At 47.7% G+C, this 19,412-nt stretch overlaps 8 protein-coding genes across 8 annotated transcripts; 3 read left to right on the top strand and 5 right to left on the bottom strand.

The window, feature by feature from the left end:
- Positions 1-48: 48 nt before the first annotated feature.
- Positions 49-726, top strand: N7478_011061 (uncharacterized protein; the record flags this gene model as incomplete). The annotated part of the gene is made up of 1 exon (XM_056927275.1): positions 49-726. The coding sequence occupies one exon, from the start codon at positions 49-51 to the stop codon at positions 724-726; it is 678 nt and encodes a 225-aa protein (XP_056774323.1).
- Positions 727-1,211: 485 nt separating this feature from the next.
- On the bottom strand, positions 1,212-2,156 carry N7478_011060 (uncharacterized protein; the record flags this gene model as incomplete). Its single annotated transcript, XM_056927274.1, has 1 exon — positions 1,212-2,156. One exon carries the CDS (start codon positions 2,154-2,156, stop codon positions 1,212-1,214), a length of 945 nt encoding a protein of 314 aa, XP_056774322.1.
- A 2,133-nt stretch (positions 2,157-4,289) lies between these two features.
- N7478_011059 (putative MFS sugar transporter) lies at positions 4,290-6,019 on the top strand (the record flags this gene model as incomplete). Its single annotated transcript, XM_056927273.1, has 2 exons — positions 4,290-4,848; positions 4,920-6,019. 2 exons carry the CDS (start codon positions 4,290-4,292, stop codon positions 6,017-6,019), a joined length of 1,659 nt encoding a protein of 552 aa, XP_056774321.1.
- Positions 6,020-6,299: 280 nt separating this feature from the next.
- N7478_011058 (uncharacterized protein) lies at positions 6,300-7,373 on the bottom strand (the record flags this gene model as incomplete). The annotated part of the gene is made up of 2 exons (XM_056927272.1): positions 6,300-6,939; positions 7,018-7,373. The coding sequence occupies 2 exons, from the start codon at positions 7,371-7,373 to the stop codon at positions 6,300-6,302; spliced, it is 996 nt and encodes a 331-aa protein (XP_056774320.1).
- A 2,366-nt stretch (positions 7,374-9,739) lies between these two features.
- On the top strand, positions 9,740-11,852 carry N7478_011057 (GMC family oxidoreductase; the record flags this gene model as incomplete). Its single annotated transcript, XM_056927271.1, has 4 exons — positions 9,740-9,946; positions 10,001-10,718; positions 10,861-11,302; positions 11,417-11,852. The coding sequence occupies 4 exons, from the start codon at positions 9,740-9,742 to the stop codon at positions 11,850-11,852; spliced, it is 1,803 nt and encodes a 600-aa protein (XP_056774319.1).
- Positions 11,853-13,322: 1,470 nt separating this feature from the next.
- N7478_011056 (uncharacterized protein) lies at positions 13,323-14,027 on the bottom strand (the record flags this gene model as incomplete). The annotated part of the gene is made up of 1 exon (XM_056927270.1): positions 13,323-14,027. The coding sequence occupies one exon, from the start codon at positions 14,025-14,027 to the stop codon at positions 13,323-13,325; it is 705 nt and encodes a 234-aa protein (XP_056774318.1).
- A 344-nt stretch (positions 14,028-14,371) lies between these two features.
- Positions 14,372-14,786, bottom strand: N7478_011055 (uncharacterized protein; the record flags this gene model as incomplete). The annotated part of the gene is made up of 2 exons (XM_056927269.1): positions 14,372-14,490; positions 14,651-14,786. The coding sequence occupies 2 exons, from the start codon at positions 14,784-14,786 to the stop codon at positions 14,372-14,374; spliced, it is 255 nt and encodes an 84-aa protein (XP_056774317.1).
- Positions 14,787-15,482: 696 nt separating this feature from the next.
- N7478_011054 (aminophospholipid-translocating P4-type ATPase NEO1) lies at positions 15,483-19,327 on the bottom strand (the record flags this gene model as incomplete). The annotated part of the gene is made up of 2 exons (XM_056927268.1): positions 15,483-17,455; positions 17,530-19,327. 2 exons carry the CDS (start codon positions 19,325-19,327, stop codon positions 15,483-15,485), a joined length of 3,771 nt encoding a protein of 1,256 aa, XP_056774316.1.
- Between the last annotated feature and the right edge of the window lie 85 nt (positions 19,328-19,412).

Below are 19,412 nucleotides of genomic sequence, written 5' to 3'. Positions count from 1 at the left end.
CTAGCGCCATTGTCTGATCACAACGCCAACAACCACGAATCATTCACAATGAGCTCGTATTTCTCAAATCTAACAGCCTCCTCCTCCATATCAAACGTCATCGGCTCCCGACTAAACAGTCTCCGCCGCGCCATAACACTAGGCGACGAAGCAGACGACCCAGACAACGAGGACTGCTCACATATCTCCAACGCCCTCCGCGCATACTACAATGAAAAAGGCCGTCCTTTCCCGCCCTGGCTCCCTCCAGACCCGAAGGCTCCCGCTCCGAACTCCCGCGTCGTAGCCACAAGCCAACCTTCCGGCCAGGCTCCAGCAATCAACTACGGCCGAGGTGGCGGGCTAGGGGATCTATGGGGCGACTCTGGTTCTCCCCAGCCACCGGCTTCACAAACTACTAGTCTGAGGCGAGGAAGGGGTACTCCGAATGTTGCTCCTCCGCTTAAGTCTAGTGTTAGTTCGCCTGCTGGCCCTGTGCCTGGTTCTGGTATGCCTCTGGGACAGGTTCATTCGAATCCTAGCTCGGGTTCGCTGCACCCAGCTGGTGCGAGACCTTTGCCTAGTCAGCGGACTGGATCATCGCAGTCTAGTCAGTCACGGACGAATTCCGGATCAGGTGGTTCTGCGCAGGATCGATTGAGGGCGAGATTGCAGGGGGGTCGATCGCCTAGTCCTGCGACTCTTGATCCTAGTGTTCGAAAGCCGATTGGTGAGCGAAGGTGGTGATTGTTGAGGGGTAGACTGAGTATTGGGGTATTGCATCGTTATGAGCATGGCGTCAGGAGTTTTCTTTTTGCCTTCGTTCGTTTGCTGTTTTGAGTACATATTATCTTATTGAACGGAATTGAATTGAATTGAACTTGAAGGCTAGTCTATCACTAGTATATACTTGGTCAGTGCAAGATTGTTTGCTTTACTGCATTTCATTCCCTAAGTCTAAATTTCCCCGGAAACAATATAAAACCCTAAAGAATAATGGCCCCCCTGGGAGCAGCAAGTCGTTAATACCCTCCTGTTACACAGCAGGAGAGTACATGATGGTTTGCACATAATTATTTTCATGACATTGGAGTATCCCCTTGAAATGAGTCGCGTCAAATATTGAGCTGTCCTAATTTCGCATTGACAAAATCATCGAGTGAAAGTTTTATATCGTTATCAATTTCACCTATTGTATAGGACATGAGCATTTGCCACATCTAGGAACCGAATCACGTACCAATAACCTGCTGATTGCAAGCCTTTTTTAGAGCAGCGATTGAGATGTAGAACTCAATACACTCAGCTGGCACCCATCGATAAGCCACCCAATAGCTTCGATTCACCCAACTAAGGCCGTTTTGTCTGACGGGAGACCAAGCCTTTATACCCAATTTATCACATAATGTAGTTGTACGATTGAACAAGACTCTCATGGTGAGGAGCTTCGAGACATTTATTACGGCTATGATGTCCCCTTCCATGTCTTTGAAATCCCAGTCTTTGATGAAACTTAAGATTCTGGCAGGGCTATCGGACATGGCAATAAGGTCTGATGGTTTGCTACCCTCACAGTGATTCTTCAAGATATCATAAGTCACTAGTGGGCTTTCGCGTAGAGGACCGTCGTAATTAGAAGGTGTTGTGAAAGGCTGCCGTGAAGACCGGAAACCAAGTTCTTTATCATATCGACCATGACTGCTCTTTCGAAAGGCTCGATAAAGGACTTCTGGGGTGTCTAGCTCTGGTGGGATTAAATTGTCCGGGCCCCGGCTTAGAAGAAGTCCGCTAAGAGTGTGGAGTGCTGTTATATCAGCTCGAAAGGTTAAGCTCGCATCGTGTAGTCTGACGTTTATCCTCTTTATTCTTTCCGGAAGTGAGAGATTTTTATTCAACTCAGACTCGTACTTATATCTGAATCTAGGACAAGGGCTCTGTAATGGCCCACCGGCTATCAACGAGGCGACGAATCCAAAACTGTCCGCTAGAAATATCTTATCATCAAACATGTCGATTAGGCGGTGGCAGAAGTCATTGTATCTTTCTTGCAGTCGTTTATCGTCCTCGATTTCTCGTATTTCTTGCTCTGTGAAAGGAGGATCATCAGCGAACCCGACGCGAAATGAAATTGCGACTGGTTTGACACCATAGCGCCCGGAGTCGCGACGCCCTGCCATCCTTTGAAACAACTGCGTGATAGCTGGGTATTTGGTGGTGGCCAAGTATCATGGATACATACATGTAAGCATGAACCTGGGACATGAAAGCGGGGTGATGTATGGAGTGCCGGAAAAGTGTAACTCCGCGCACGTGGAAGTACATAGTATCAAGCGCCTGCTGGAAAGCTTCACGTTAGCTGAATTCTGGCAGGTTTTCAATTTGTTTTAAGAATAACGATAAGAGAGATCATATAGTCATGTCAGTAGTCAGATAGTTTGGAGGGCTCTCTCTGGGTCGTATGGTTAGTTTATTTCCGGTCAGCTTCAGTATAGAAGTTGAAGTGCATATTGATTTCTAATAGAATACGAGATGCATGAAGTAGCCCTTGTGCTTGGGTAGAGTAGATCACTACATTGAAAATGATGCGGGAATACCAAGATTATGGTTTCTAGGCTCTACGAGATCTGAAACATAATTAAGAGTATAGATGGGTGCACTGTTCGGGACATGCATTATACATGAACTGCCTAGCTGACTGACCAGAAGTGAATTTGACCCACTTCCAAGAGTAAATTAGGAGCAAAGTCTGTAAACATTTGGATAAACACATGGAAGTATCGGAGTCATGCAAGCCCTTGGAGGCTCAGGCTCTAGCCTTCTGGAAGGATTCATAGAAGTGACCTCACTGATTCTACCCGATCTATATTCTTTACCTTCCAACATTTCCTACATTTATGGGCCAACAGTGTATACATGACGGAATGGCTCCCGACCTCATGGGCCACGACCCCGCAGATTTTTACCCTGTATAGGCTAAATCCATAGAAAAACTGCTTGGCCAACCCACCACTCCACTCATCTAGACTCACCAGCGAGCGAATGACGCCCTCGGCTCGACGTCGGGAAAAATGCCGCGAATCGCAGAGTGTCAACCCGTAATATCGGGGGCCAGAAGACAATTCTTCGTAAAAATCTCGAGATCCCGTGGGCCCATCCCGTCTACTTAAGAAAACAGCCCGGGATTAAGTCGGGATCAGGTTCCCGTTCCCCACTTCACCCCGAGATTTGTCTCCCGGGCCGGCAAAGACCAAAGCGTTGAATGGAGGATGGATTTCGCCGAAGTGTCTCCGACAGCACTGGATTCTCCATGGGGACCCCAAGCCATTCTATAATTCGCCGAGAACACGTAAAATGGAGAACCTGGAGACGGAGACTGTCCGAAACTAGACGTCAGGCGATATCTCTTTCTCTGTTCCTTCGGCAAAGTCGTGTCCTCGGGCATACGTGTCGGCCTTTCATTTTCTCCCTCCTTAGTCTATACGGGTAAGCCGTGAATAGACTCCACTTCCCTGGCCGATTTTCTGCACACTGATTTACGGCTTGCCGGGAACTTTCCAGAAAGATAGAATCTACGGTTGTGGATGCGCTATGACAGCAGGAAATAAACCTGGGCGTGATGGTTTTGACTGCAACCTTGGAATGTGAACTAGTTAAGCTTTTCGGCGCTGCGATTCGTCCAGACGGCCGATCAAACTCCTCCGATTCCCCGGCTTGTCTTCCCCTCTCCACATTCTGCTATCCCTGTCCAGCACGTAAAAATGGATACTGGCTCGGGCAGTCTTAACCAGGTTTGGGATCCGGTGAGTCGTGCAGCCCGGATTCCTTCGTCCTACTGGTCTCGTGGTTGGTATTCCCCGTATCTCCACATTGGAAAAAGTTGGAGTAGATACAGACTACGGAGTACGGAGTACTCCAGACGAAAATGATATGAGACAAATAACTACGCGGTTCCCCAGCCGAGGCGTTAGAGTTTTGATTTCTCCGTAGACTGGGTTTCCCCACTATTAATTTTCTTTTGCCCTTTTTTCTCTCGTACGTCAAAGCTGTCGCCAAAGTGTATTTCCGGACATTTTTGGGGTTTGGTGGTGTGTTTGAGATCGACTTCAAATACTTCCTTTTCCCCTCCTTTCCCCTCTCTTCGCGTTCTGAATTTTCCTCTCAAGCTGCCCTTTCTCTTCTCTTCTCTATTTACATACTACCCACCGCGTGGGATCCGGCTGAGACAGTCCGGTTTATATTAGTATATACTATATTTTCCTTCGGTTACTTCATCTGTTGATTGTACCCACTTCAGCGGATTTTGTGTCACAATGTCGGTCATTAAGGATATCGAGATGCCCGCCGACCACAAGGAGGCTCCTATTGCCTTTGAAATGGACCACGTAGACCAAAAGGTCGACGACGAAGTGAGGGAGGCAGCAATGGATGCAGAAATTGCACAACTCGAAGAGAAGCTGCAGGCTTTGCCAAAGCCCAAGTTTGAGGTGACATTCTCTAACCCAGCTATCTATACCTACATGCTGGTAGCGTTTGCCTCTATGGGAGGTCTGCTCTCCGGTCTGGATCAATCGCTCATTAGCGGCGCCAACCTGTTCCTCCCTGGTGATCTGCATCTGTCTTCTGGTCAAGCCAGTCTGGTCAATGGTGGTATGCCCCTTGGTGCTGTTGCTGGTGCCCTTATCCTTTCTCCTTCCAACGAGTACCTTGGTCGCCGCATGTCTATTATTATTTCCTGTGTTCTGTACACCATTGGTGCCGCCCTGGAGGCTGGTGCCGTCAACTTTGGTATGATGTTCGCTGGTCGTATGATCCTGGGTGCTGGTGTCGGTTTGGAAGGTGGTACTGTCCCCGTCTATGTTGCTGAGTCTGGTAAGTTCTCTGATACTATACCCCTTCCTGATTGATGATGCCCCATGTACTAACTGTACATGTCTTTACAGTTCCTAGCAAGATTCGTGGTAACCTCGTCTCGTTGTATCAACTCAACATTGCTCTGGGTGAAGTGCTCGGTTACGCTGTTGCCGCTATCTTCATTGGTGTCGAGGGCAACTGGCGTTATATTCTGGGCTCCTCTCTGGTGTTCTCAACCATCCTTCTCGTCGGAATGTTCTTCCTTCCTGAGAGCCCTCGTTACTTGATGCACAAGGGACATGAAGTGGAGGCATATGGTGTATGGAAGCGTATTCGTGGTTTTGGCGACTACGCAGCCAAGGATGAGTTCCTTGGTATGCGCCAGGCTGTCCAGCAAGAGTGTGAAGAGCAGGCACAGACCAAGCAGTACCCCTGGATGGACTTCTTCACTGACCCTCGTGCCCGCCGTGCTATTGTCTACGCCAACATCATGATCTTCCTAGGTCAATTCACCGGTGTCAACGCTATCATGTACTACATGTCTACTCTGATGGAGGCCATTGGTTTCGATGAGAAGACCTCCGTGTTCATGTCCCTCGTCGGCGGTGGTTCACTGCTCATCGGTACTATCCCTGCTGTACTGTACATGGAGCGCTTTGGTCGTCGCTACTGGGCCAATGCCATGCTGCCCGGTTTCTTCATTGGGCTGGTTCTTGTCGGCGTTGGATACACTATTGATTACAACAAGCACCCCGCCGCCGCCGAAGGTGTCTACCTGACGGGTATCATCCTGTACATGGGCTTCTTCGGTTCCTACGCCTGTCTGACCTGGGTTGTTCCCTCTGAGGTTTTCCCAACCTATCTGCGTCACTACGGTATGACCACTGCCGACGCCAACCTCTTCCTGTGCTCTTTCATCGTCACCTACAACTTCACTAAGATGATGGACTCCATGACTCGTATCGGTCTGACCCTTGGCTTCTACGGCGGTATTGCTGTTATTGGATGGTTCTACCAGATCATTTTCATGCCTGAGACCAAGAACCTCACACTTGAGGAGATCGATGATCTCTTCTCCAAGCCTACCTCTGTCATTGTGAAGCAGAACCTGAAGCAGACCTCCCAGGTCATTCATGATCTGTCGCGTCTTCGCTTCCGCAAGGTTTTCTCTCCTGAGCCTTACAAATAAGCTCTGACTCTGGATTTGTGGACCGAAATATAGTTCTTTCTCTTTTTCTTTCTTCTTACGTCTTGCCTATTAGTTATGTGACTCATGACTCGATATGAGCATACCAATGTAGCCATGCCATGGCTACGATGCACTGCAATATACCCCTATCAATGTATAACAATGAAATTCGATTTTAAAATCCCCTGTTCCTTTTTGACCTCAATCCATGCAACGTAAAGTTTTCTAAAGGGGTATAAATACAAGCTAATAACACCAACCATTCTCTATCCTCAATTTCTTATTCCCTTAGGTCATCTCCCTCCTTCAACCCATCAGGCTTCCCAAACTCATGCCCACCATCCAATTCCGCCTGCGTCTTCGTCGGACTCATCTCAGCAGGCAACTCAGCCGGCACAGACTTCCACCCCACATACCCCGCATCAAGTTCCTGTTCCTGTTCGTGCTCATGCTTCTCCACAGTCCCCCCAACAGCACTCCCATCCAACTCGGGCTTTCCAAGAAAGGGGTCCACAGACGGCGAAGACGTGTTCTGCAATGGGATATCCGGTCCACTATTCCTAACCCGTTGTCTCCGTCGTCTATGCCAGATAATGAACACCACCGCGGCAGCAATGAGAACAGCAACGGGAATACAAACGCCGATGGCGATTTTCGCCCCTGTCGATAATCCCGCGCTGCCGCTACCAGGTGTACTTGAACTTGTTGAGAAAGGCAGTGGATCGGATATCGTGTTTCGAATTAGAATAACAGGTGCTGCTTCCAGGGCTGCTGCGCCTGTTTTGCCGTGTGCACCGATCACGCCGTTATAGTCTGGTGCTGTTTTAGTTGCGCATTTGCTGTCTGATACTGTTATGATTGGGCGGGCCGAGAGGACGAGCGCATTGCTTCTGCAGAGGTCACCGCCAAAGTCATAGCCGCTGATTAATTAGTATACATTGTATTATACTGGAGGAGTTGTAAGGGTGCTGAGCGGAGAAGTGCTATACAGTACTCACGATGGACAGCAGACAGTAGCAACATCGTTTGTTCCGAGACTGGTCACGTATGCCGATAGAAGGAAGGATTTTGTCTCTTTGATATGACTAGCCGAGAAGGTAGGTGTGAATCCGGACGGACAGACGAGACCTGGTGAAAAGGCTTTGTAGTTGAGATTTGAATCGTTGTCCTTTGCGCGTTGCCAACCGCTGGGATAGCAGGAAGATGCGAATGCGATCTTTCCGGCATTACATGTTGGACCCCATGCTAGAAGAGTTGAATTAACATTATGCTGAAGCCATTGCTCGGTGAAACAGTCTGATGGAGGTGTAAAGGTTGTGGTTAATGGACCGAAGTTGGGAGAAGTGGTGGTCATTGTTGAGAACGAGCGTGCATAGTATCTGGCAAGGGACTCGGTGCGGAGAAGATGTTGGATAAGTAAAAGTCAGACTGTGAGGGTGATCATCTTCATCATAATAAACGTCTTGACGTGTATCAGACCCCAGATGCCAAGGAGATTTTCGCGTGGTCTAAGGGGCAATCCACAATGCCATGTTTTTCAACCTCCACAAACAAGAGACGGGAATAGAATTCGATATCCACATCTTTGAGCCACATCTCTAAACGCTCCAATTAGGGACTCTGTAGGGCCTTGCATAGTTTCCAAATAGGCTTTTTGGGAGGCCCCAACACATATGTGGCTTCGCAGGGTCGTATTAGTCCACTTGTGGGGATTAAAGTGGGGGATATGGTTGGCCTTATTCTTTGGTAATAGTACAGGATTGGTTGATCTGATTGAGATAAATTTACCAGTAGTTAAGTGGTACAGAGCAGAACCCATGTTAATAACACTGAAGTCCGCGTCAATTCTTTGAAGGGGCTCTTCTGCCATGGGTTAACAAGGTTGATAATCACTAATCTGCAGAGATGATATTCCGTACCGGAAGGGGTCGGTATCAAAGCCGTCGGGTCAGGTGAATCTGTCAAGTCTTTTCGCCATGTGTATGCTGCAACCGCCAATGACTGATGGCAAATCATCAGCCCTTTGTACGCCTCAATCGCGAACGCAATAGCTGTCCAACTAATGACTTAAGTCCAGAAAGTTCGACGCATAATGTTTCGTTGGACCTCCCCGCGATTCCTTTGCTTCTTAAGCTCTCGTTTCACGCGACACTTCCACCAAATCACAACAGACTTCGTCGACAATGATTCAAGCGCTAGGATTCATGCTGCCAGCCCTCTTGTATTAGCTTCGGCGACTGATGCTGAGAGGAGATTTAAGCTTACATTTGTCCATGATTCGCGGCATTTTGAATTTGGTCGTTGATGATGATGAAGCTAGGCTACGGAGAGAGAGATTATATGCCTTACGCAGCTAGCCCCACCTCTACATGTCTCCAGTCAAACGTCTCGTCAGACAGAGTCAAATTTAGGAGAAATGCTATGATTCTATAGTTCAAAGTATATCCAAATTGACAACTTGTGTTCATCGCTGGCAGCGGACATCAGAATGCCTGTCGCTGTGGACTTGATGAAGCGGAAATTGAATCAAACCGTTCCAAATCACGAGTAATATTGCCTTTACTTTTCCGTTGAGCTTTAGAGATCGAATCGATGACGCGGTAATATGATTACCTCCGCTTTGTGCTTCGTGCCATGCAGCGCGCCACTATTCAGTGTTATTGGACGGTTGGTTATATGGGGCCAAAATGTGTGAGGCCGAGTAACGCCAGAATGTGGGGGCCACAAAGTAGGTATCTGGTTGAGGCTGGGTTTCTTGGAATGCATGCGACTGCGAAAACAGGAGACGGAGAATAATCAACCCGAAAGATAGTCTGCCGTACTGTCATTGAATGGGTTTAGATGTCTTGTGAACTGAGAAAGATTGTTGGCTGTACCACTTAAAAGCGCCAAATCGACCGGCATCTCCCATGCATGTTAGCATGCAATCACCACACATATGAACAAACGTTCAGGAATCCCAATCGCTAGGTAAAGCTCCTCAAGTTTACTCTCAAGGCTAATATACTGGAAATTGAGACATTATAACACGCCCAATCAGCCCCGAGACCCCACCGTCGATATTTCAGGCCACTTTTGCACTAATAACTTATTCTCTTCTCAGCACAAGTCTAATCATCAGCCTTGTCAACCTGCATATTCTTGTTGAAAGCCCTACGATATCAAGGCTGATATAAGTTCTACCGTAAGCACTTTAGAGATCTGCCACTGATTACTGTATGTAAGCTAAACCCCCTTTCCCTTAAGCCGTAAGCACTGTAAGTTTAATTCTATCTATACTTCAGTACATCTGTTTCTAGAATTCCATGGCTCTCTTCTAGTATTCATACGATAATATTTTGGAGGTAAAGCCCGTAATAATTAGGTCTCTTTGATCTGGGTCCTCGGCTTCATGTTGACTAGCGGTTAACAATTGGAGTGGGGGCTGAACCTAATAATTCAAGGATTAAAACAGGTTCGTACGTTGAACTGCATGGGGGTGGATCCAGTACTTTTGGGCGGCACAACTGGCAATTGTCGAGTCGTAACTAATAAGAGTATCCAAGTCCGTTTGTTTGATCAATGTTGCTGACCTTGGTAAGTTGAATTCTATTAGTATCTATACAAATTTCCCGTCCACGGGTCTTTCTCTTCTTTTCCAGAGCCACTTGCTACCCTCGCAGCTCGATTTCTTCCTCACACTCTCGTCCAATCTTGAACCAAGCCTGTATACGGTACAGAATGGCTGCTGTATATGACTTCGTCATCATTGGCGGCGGCACGGCTGGCTTGGTGGTTGCTTCTCGGCTCAGCGAGGACCCCAGCACCTCCGTCTTGGTTCTCGAAGCAGGTGCCGACTTGACAGCAGACCCCCGCGTGAACATTCCCATATTTTATGCCGCACTACTTGAATCCGAAGCTGATTGGAAATTTCAATCTTCCCCTCAGGTAAGGAGCGTCTATTTCTTGATAAAAGGTATGGACTTACGCTTTTTTTGACAGTCGGGGCTCAATGGCAGAGTGCTTGGTCTCAACCAGGGAAAAGCACTCGGAGGATCCAGTTCTATCAATGCACACGTCTTTGTCCCTCCTTTCAAGGGAGCTATTGATTCGTGGGAGGCGCTCGGTAACCCCGGATGGAACTGGAATGTATTAAAGGACTATTTATCCAAAGCCTACAGCAGTCCGGCTGTAGCACAGGATGTCAAAGAAGACCTGGCAATTGAGGACTGGCCTGGATTAAATGAAGCGAAAGGTCCGATCCAAACATCTTTTGGCAACGGCACGCACCCCATTCGCAAGGCGTGGGCTGAATTGTTCCGCAGCAATGGGCAGTACAACGCCGGGGATCCGTTCATCCATAGCTCTGTGGGATCCTTCAGTTGCCTTGCTAGCATCGACTCGGAGGGCAAGAGAAGCAACTCTGCCTCGGCCTACTATAAGCCTATTGAAATTCGACAAAATCTTCACGTTCTTACGAACTCATTCGTCGAGAGAATCCTGTTTGACGAAAGCAAGGCTCCCAAAGCCATTGGAGTCCAATACAGCCTCGATGGTACCTCAAAGACTGCCCAGGCAACAAACGAGGTAATCCTTGCAGCAGGCGCTTTTCAATCTCCCAAAATCCTTCAGATTTCTGGAGTTGGTGGAGCGGAGCTTCTCGAGAAGCATGGGATTGATATAGTCATGGAACTTCCTGGAGTTGGGCATAATCTTCAGGGTATGTGAGCAGCTTCCTATCTAGCACATCTAATACCTTTGGGGTGTTGATCATGATTCGACTCTCAAATAACGTGAAACTATATGCTCTTTCGACGGATACCCGCCTTTGGATGGCACAAACTAACATCTAATACTTATAGATCATATGATATCGTACACCTCATTTCAGGCAAAGAATGAACTTGAGACTAAGGACTCTCTGGTCAGGCAGGAGCCTGAAGCCATCGGCCAGGCAATGCAAGAATACACAGCCACGCAGTCTGGGCCCCTAGCTTCACTCGGAGTTCACACCTACGCTTATTTGCCCCTTCCTTCACCGGACAGAATTGCTCTACTGGAATTATTTACTGACCATGCCCCCAAAGACCCACAAGAGCACAGGGCAACACGAGAATACTATGACATCGCGAAAACTACCGTTCTTGATCCCGAGCAACCATCAGCTGCGTATTTGTCCGCTATGGGGCAGGCAAATTATGCCAAAGACCTCAATAATGGGAGTATTCCAACTGCTTCGCTTGGAAAATTCGTCACGCTTGGAGTAATGCTCTCTCAGCCGCTCTCCCGCGGAAGCGTTAATATGTAAGTGACTTTTTGTTTCCTTCTTCCCTGCTACTAGTAGACATTTTTCTTCATTCTTCACGTCCTATTTCCCAAACACTCTACATTTGTCAAAGCTGACACAGGGAATTCAAGCGCTTCCATCAATCCTGAAACTCCTCCTATCATTGATCCTAGTTATATGTCCAATCCTCTCGATCTTGAAGTTATAGCGCGGCACCTGCTCGGTGTCAAAAACTTAGCACAGTCACCTCAGCTTGGAAAGCTGCTCGAACAGCCACTCAAGTTCCGCGATCCAGCTGCAGACTTCCAGGGAAACTTAGAAGCCGCAAAGAAGTACGCTCGGGACAATTTGATCTCTATGTGGCATTTCGCGGGGACCTGTTCCATGCTGCCTCGCGAGAGAGACGGAGTAGTGGATTCCAATTTGAAGGTTTATGGTATCAAAAACCTGAGGGTTGTCGACGCGAGTGCTATGCCGCTTATAAGCACGGCCAATCTGCAAGCGACTGTGTATGCATTTGCGGAAAGAGCAGCGGACCTTATTAAGCAGGACTGGAAAGACGAGTAAACGAGGCCTTAGAGAATCATTGAAGTCTACAGTGTCTTACAGAAAGAGCTTCCCTCATAGTAGAGAACCATCATTAATACTATTCCAAGTCTTGCCGCGTGGTATATGTAATTGAAAGGTAGGGTCACCGTTCTTGGTCGATTCTCGGTGGCTTTTGTCTTCAAGTTTCTCCCTCATTAAGAACCTGAATACCTAACAATGTCTTTTGATGTCCCGGCTATGTATAATATCACTAGCCAAGGTTCCACAGCTTTAACTTCCTTTTGAGTCCGAGTCTAAATCTTCCAGGGAGAATGCCAACGACGGGACGTAAAAGAAATCCCACTGCGCGTCGGAGTGGTCTATTTGATATCCTTGGTATCCTCCGTATCTCTATCTGCTCTTGATATTTTGCAGTTCGTCGCTCCCTTTCTTCCTCTAGTCCGTGGATGTGCTCCGCCCACAGCTTGTTGAAAACAAACTTTCTTTCCACCACCCACCCATCAGTATCCGTACAGGCCAAAGAGTATTCAGCGGAAACTATAATCATCCCGTAGACCTCCAAGACTCGTTTGATAGCCTTTTTATCGTCTTTTTGAAAAGTAAAACTATCTATGCCTGGCGGAATACTAAATTCCCCTTTATCCCACATTACCATGACCGTTCCCATGCCGGTTGAGGAAGTGCCATATGTAAGCCTATCATAAAATAAACCCACTCTAAGTGGCGTAGTGGATGTGATAGCCGGCTTTGAATCTATATCATCGGCTGATGCGCTGTCGTTCAAAGGTGCTTCAACCGCAATATGCACTTCAAAAACTGTACCCCTGAACGAGTTGCATGCCGTGAAGTGAACAAGGTCAGGAATAGGTGATTGCCGGACCAGCATACGCCGCCAGCTAGCATCTTTATACATGAAAGATTCATTCCTAAGGGGTGATGCAAGAGGTAGAATTTCATAAGGAGAAGGTTTTCCCCAAGCACAAGGACGAAAGTGTTGACTTTTGTTGTGTCTGTTGATCGATCGGGCTGATCATGATGGCATGGGAACCATAATGGGAAATTTTCCACGAGAAGCTCGCTCGTGGACTGCTCTTTTCGCTCCCAGTCAGGCTCGAAAAATAAATGCCTTTGCAGGGGTGGCTGGGAAACGAGATCGTACCAACCTGGCGATGTAGTTATTGCTCTATTTGTAGGGATATCAAGTCCAGTGAATGGATAATTGAAACAAATGCTGACTATTATACTCTGAGTAGGGCACTGCGTGCAGGGACCCTGATGCCATCCCTGAGCTGCATCAGTTCAAGCTTGACCGGCCAGAGAGCGTCTACATTCACTTAGGCTATGGGCCGCACGCCTGTCTCGGGCGCGAAATTGCGCTTACCTTCACCAGGTCTCTTGTGATGGTCCAAACAACTCAGACTGGTACTGCTCGAGAGAAAGACCTAGAAGAAACATACATTCTTCTTTTGTGACCTCTCTCTCAGGTTTTCACCCACGCTTCTCCTCTAATGCAAGCATAGTAAGCCTTCTTGTCACTTCCGACATCCCAGCACTACGTCGAACCTCAGCGATCTGCATTGTACGATCGCTCACGTAATCTAGCCTGATATTTTTCATGAGGAAAAGGGCGCCTGGCTCTGTGATAAATGCCGGTTTGTCAAGGATTACAGCGAATTCCTCGCATGTGCCGTAGGGAAGCTTTCCAATGTCACGCGGCTGCAAGGGTTGGACTCGACGCTTTGATCCGTCTTCCAAGCTATACAAGGCACCCACAGTGATATTGTTAGGGAATGGTAGTATAGAGGATAGGCTTGCACCAGAAATTCTGAAGTCAAACCGCACGGTCTTCTTCGAGTCAAGCATGGAAAGGAGATATGCCGTGAAGAGGCGGGCTGTGATTTTCAACAGATCTGGGTCTGGAATGTCCGCCAGGAATTGAACCAAGATCACATATTGGAGATCGCTTTCTTCGCAGGAGTGGTTTTTGACCGTTATTCCTATATCTTGGGGACCTTCTGTCGCGGAGAAAGTGCCGAGACTCATGGATCCAAGGGCTTCGGAACGTTGCTCGTTCAAAATTCTCCTGGCTTGTTGAGATTCCCAGATAGTTTGCACAGAAACCGGGTTGTTGAGTCCATAGTCTACTTCCACTTCACCATCCCCCGTTATCCGTATCTGCAAACGGCCAAGCATTGATTGTACATATTTATGCATGTTGTGTTGATCTTTATGGAATTGCACATCAATCTCAGTATCCTCGGGACGTACTCCAGTCCCCCATTCAGCAATAGACGGCAGGTCAGTCAGTTAGTCAAAGTCAACGCGATCAGCCAAATCAACCTCTCGTACTTGGCTGGGAAGTTTACGAGTGAAATTGATGAATAGTGGACCTGTTCCCAGTTGGTCTCTTTTCTCCAGATCCCCGCAAGCACGGTAGCTGTCCGAGGTCAAGAGAAGACAAGCACCCGTGTCATATTTGGGCTCGGGATCGTTCATACGAAAAATAGGCGATCTGTAGGGCTTAAGTTTGGAATCAACTAAGGCACAAAGTTTGGTGGCTGCTCAGAATCCGCATACAGACGCTTGCGATGAGCGACCTCGTGGCGTTGGTGCTCAACGCAGGCGAAGGCATCATTTTGAGTAGACGCGTAGATCTCTATGAAGATGCAGTGGTCTAATTCATGGGAGAGGTATTTCATGGAGATTTTTAAAGGCCGCAGGCTGGATGGGAGCTTTGCTGTAGATCTGAACTGTATGTTTCTCTATATTAGCTTGTGTTGGTGCAATATATTCTTTTAATAATAATTTTGCAGGACCTGCTGGCGCATCAAACTCCTGGCCTCTTGACACTTTGCCGATAATGACAGGGTTGCCTTGATGATCCAAGTACTCTCGCTGGCGCCATTGGTAAGGTCTTGGATTGGGAGGACAATTTTGGGCTGTTCTAGCCATGATTAAAAATGTCTATAGCTTCTAGTTGAGAAGTTGGAGTTCTGATATGGTAGGAACGGCTGGCTGGATGGGATCGATGTGGGGGCCGGTGCTACTACAAGTACCCTACCAATATTATTGTCGAGATCATTTTCGGTTATATGGAATATTGCGATCCAATTTCTGTGCGGCTTCACAAGCGGGGAGTAAAGTAGCATTTTTGATACTACCTTAAATGTAAGCCATTTCCTCTATGCCCAGGCTAGGGGGTTAAGCTTCAATCCTGCAATTAGATATAACTTTTGTTTCTTTTTTAATGAACGTACTTGTATAATGTTAGGTATATATAAGATACACTTCTCTACTCATCTTTTCCATCGTCTTTCCAATTGTCTTTTTATCTATGTAGAGCTTACGTATAGATAGCGGTGTACTAGTAGGCGGGCCCTGGAGGTTCACACCTCGACGAACGTTCGTGTCTAAGAAAATGAGACTAAAAACGATGGTAACCTTGTCACGAGATCGAGTCTTGGGCTCAAGAATCGGAATATATTTCGGTAGTTGGGAGAAAATCAAATGGCTAACACCTGATGCGCTCTAGAAAAACAACATGCTTAGGGTGGATATACAAGACGGCAAGGTATTTCAATACCAAGCTCATGAATGGTGACAGATGAAATGATGTGAAGACATCTGAGAAGAATACTAAAGGAAACCTCAGCCACGTACTTTGCGGTAGCTAGGTGGTTTCACTGATTGTCTGATCAGTTTTCCAGCCCAGACCGGTAATAATGAGACTGCAAGTACAGCAGCGACACGCCAAAGCCAGTCAAGGGTGATAACGTAACTGAGATTGAAGTAGTCACCCAAGAATGGGACACTGCCAGCATACAGGACTAGTGTGCCGAGCAGACATATAATCATGATTGGGTGCCAAGTGGTGATGGAGATAGCGACCATCCCTAGCTCGTTGAGCACTAGGGCTGTAAAAGAAACACTGATGAGACGTTGGCCGGTGACGGTGTCTAACAAGATCTGAGACAAGCCCTGAATGACTGCTCCCTGATAGACGGAGATAAGGACCCAGGTGAAGAAAGATCGGTAGCTCAGACTTTTGCCGGTTTTCAGCTCTTTGTAAAGCTCTGGGTAGAGATTGGCGAGTCGCTCATCAACGTCACGATCGAAGACGAGAGAGAAGACCGGTGCATTGGTATAAACAGTGGCGTACCCAATCATCAACCAATTGATGAAGAGACCCTTTGGATCGAAATGACCAGCGATACTATACATGGTTTGACACACACTGATAATCAGACCGCGATGCATGATGAACTGTGCTAATTTGGCTGACCGTTTGTAAGAATTGCGACCATGCCAGACGAGCAACTTGGTGAGATGATGGAATTGGGTGATACTGAAATCAGCTGCCAGAGAGGCCTGGCGACCCTCTTTACCCACAATACCAATTCCGACGTCGGCAGCCTGAATCATGGACACATCATTTCCACCATCACCAATACAGCAAACGCGTTTCTTAGTGTGGTGACGGATCAAGTTGGCGACTTCGGCTTTTTGCGTTGGGGAACATCGGCAAGCAATGACAGCAGGTAAGAGGACTGCGACTGAAATGAAATCCGTACGGAAGTGATCGAGCATCAAGGTCAGCGATTCACCATCAATCAACAGACAACAGTCAGTTTTATTGCGGAGGAAATCTAGCGCTTCTTGGGCCGCGGATTTCTCGGTCACTTTGGAGAGAGTGTGGATATATTGACCTCGAGACACCAACTTGGCAGAAATAGCAACACATCGTGCAGTTTCCACCTTATCGCCGGTCAACATCCAAATTTTTATGCCAGCGTTACGCATCAATTCCAAGGAAGATTTGACATCGCGTTGTAAACGATCTTCAACACCAGTGACACCGAGGAGTTCGAGGTCGCGTTCAAGATATTCACCCACGACCTTAGTCATGCCAACATCGCGCCCTTGGAGGGACAAAGATGCCTGTCTAAACTTCGCAGAAAACTCCTGGTATTGCTGAAGAGAAAGCCTCTTGCGTCCAATGACAAGGGTACGTAAACCCTCTCGTGCCATATTTGCCGTCTCCTCATCAAGCCAGTCGTTAGCCGCGACAATGGAGGACATAACAGTATCTGCACCCTTCTGATAAAACCAAATTTCGGGTTCTGATTTGGTTTCAGTATCAAGGCCATGCTCATCCTGCTCGAACTGAACAATAATACCCATGCGTTTGCTATCGGACGTGAAAGGAAATATGTCTAGGATACGAACTCTGACGACAACTTGCTTAGAGTCCGTAGATTCCAAAACCACGGTTTGTCGGTCGCGGTAAGACAGCTTCAAACCGACTTCTTCGGTGTACCGAACAATGGCGATCTCATCCGGCGAAGAGGCTTGATATGATGTGAACTTTTGACCGTCCTCTTCTTCGGTTGTTGGGGTGACGTTGTGACAGAGAGCAAGACCCAAGACAAGATCTCGAACTCGAGAACCAATTTCTCGTCTTGTACGAGGCGCCACTCCTTGGCCAGACTGGGGTCCAAAGGCGGTCGATGGTGTTGTCAAGGCACTTCCAGCAAACGCTTGGCGAATGAAAGATCCGACTTCATCCATTGCTTCACTTGCGTAAGAGACAGTACCAACATGTATCTTTTTTAATTCCATTTCTAGACAATGTGTTAGTAATTATATAGCATGAGGACGGAGAGGAGCGGTCATTGGAAATATACGCAATGCTTACCGTTCTGGGTCAAAGTCCCGGTCTTATCGGAGAGCAAGTACTCAATTCTCCCGAGGTCCTCTGGGATAGTACTGGTGCGAACGACAGTGTCTGGAATATCCTTGTCGCGTTCGATGAATCTTCCGTATACTGATTTTGCCATATCCAGGTTGACTCGAAGACTCATGGGAATAATGGTTGAGAAGAGAATCAGATAGATCATGATCGCAACATACCACACCTTGTCGTTTGTCGGCTCGAACCCTTCCAATGCTACCAGAACGATGGATAGAGTGAGAGTCAAGACACACAAGATTTTGGTGAGGTTATTAATCTCATATTCAAGCAGGCCCACCTTAGAACGCGAAGGCGAAGTTGAAAGGGCAGCGCGTGTTTGAGAGCCAGTGTAAATGATAGCGGCGTAGGTGATGGTGTTAGATGCGAGAACCGTGTTAGCCCAGGCAGTGTTATCGATTGTTAACGGCGCTGAGTTCAAGCCCCGGCTCTCATCGTTTGGCGGCAGGCCATTCTGTTGGGGTTGTGATGATTTATCCACATGAGCATCATAAAAGCCTGTGGGAGCACCTAATTCAATTGTGCCTACAAACTCGTTGACTCTCTGATCTGGTGGGCTTGCAGTGATCTTGAGCCTATTGAAGTCACTGAATGATAAAGGTTGGGATAACGCAGAGGGAATGCGCAGTTTCCAGTCTGTTTCACCATCCAACTGATCTGTTCGAATAAATGTGTCGCCAGCAGATGAAGTTTCGGTTGGATTAGGCGGGACATCAGCAGAAGCTTCAAAAGTCTCCTGCTCCGGATCAAGTAGATTGGTAGATGTGCCGGGCACAGGTTCTTCATCCACCGAATTCTTGCGAGATGAGCCCGAATCGTTTGAGATGCTTTTGAGGATCACGACATCGGCAGGCAGACGCTGATTTTTGCGGACTTTGAGAACGTCCCCAACTTTCAAATCGCGCGATTTCTTTGTCATTTCCAATGCATTCCTGTCCAAAGAGACAATCGTGAACTCTTCCGCATTTGCTTCGGCGTCCCGGCGACGTCGTCCAATGTCATCCAAGGCCTCCTTCCCTAATGAAATAGAAACCACAAAGGCCAAAGGCGCAATGTATGAAGACATGTATCCGATGCGCAGAATGGGTATAACTTGCGATAATGCAACGAGAAGGAAGTATATGTTGAAGAAAAAGGAAAATTCGTTATACAAGGTACGTGGGAGAAAGCTCCATGGTGTGTACTTGGCGTTGGAGACGACATTGGGAGGGTATTTGGCAGACTGATGCTGTCCAACCAAAATTTCTCTCGGTGGTACATTGGCGACATTGTTATTGTCGCCCCGTAGTCGATTCGAGACACTTTGCAGGAATTTTGGGCCCCTTATGCTGGGGAGGCGGAAGCGGCTCTTTTTTGAAGGCTCATCGTTGTTGAACATGCGCGTTGAACCTCTCGGGTCGAGTAATGGTGCATCGTCATCCGTCATTCGTCGGGAACTCCCATGTGATTGGCGAACTCCATCCTCATCTCGTTCTTCCAACAGTCCAGTAGTGTCGTCTTCCGGTTCCCCGTGGCCGGATGGACTTCGTCGCCAGCGACTTCCCACCCCTACCCGTAGGTTTCTCAAAGCAATACCGGGTCCATAGTTTCGCGAATTGTTCGTATAATCTCGAGAGATGCGAGCCGTTTGGGGTGGCGCTGCACTGGGGTCCAGCTCCTCGAGGTCTAAGTCGTCATCCGACGCGGAGAACTCGTCCCCGTCGTCTGAACGTAGGGGGTGTAAATAATCGGAGGAGGAAGGCATAATTGATCCGATGCCTATGAGAGGCTCTAAATCAGGAGCACATGAGTTGGGTAGTAGTACACGACTAATCGGCAATCAAATAAAG

The sequence above is a fragment of the Penicillium angulare genome (assembly GCF_028827245.1).
Source record: "Penicillium angulare strain IBT 27051 chromosome Unknown utg000008l_segment0_segment0, whole genome shotgun sequence".
NCBI lineage: Eukaryota > Fungi > Ascomycota > Eurotiomycetes > Eurotiales > Aspergillaceae > Penicillium > Penicillium angulare.
Note: the sequence above shows the minus strand (reverse complement) of the source record. Positions and strands in the feature narration are given on the sequence as shown.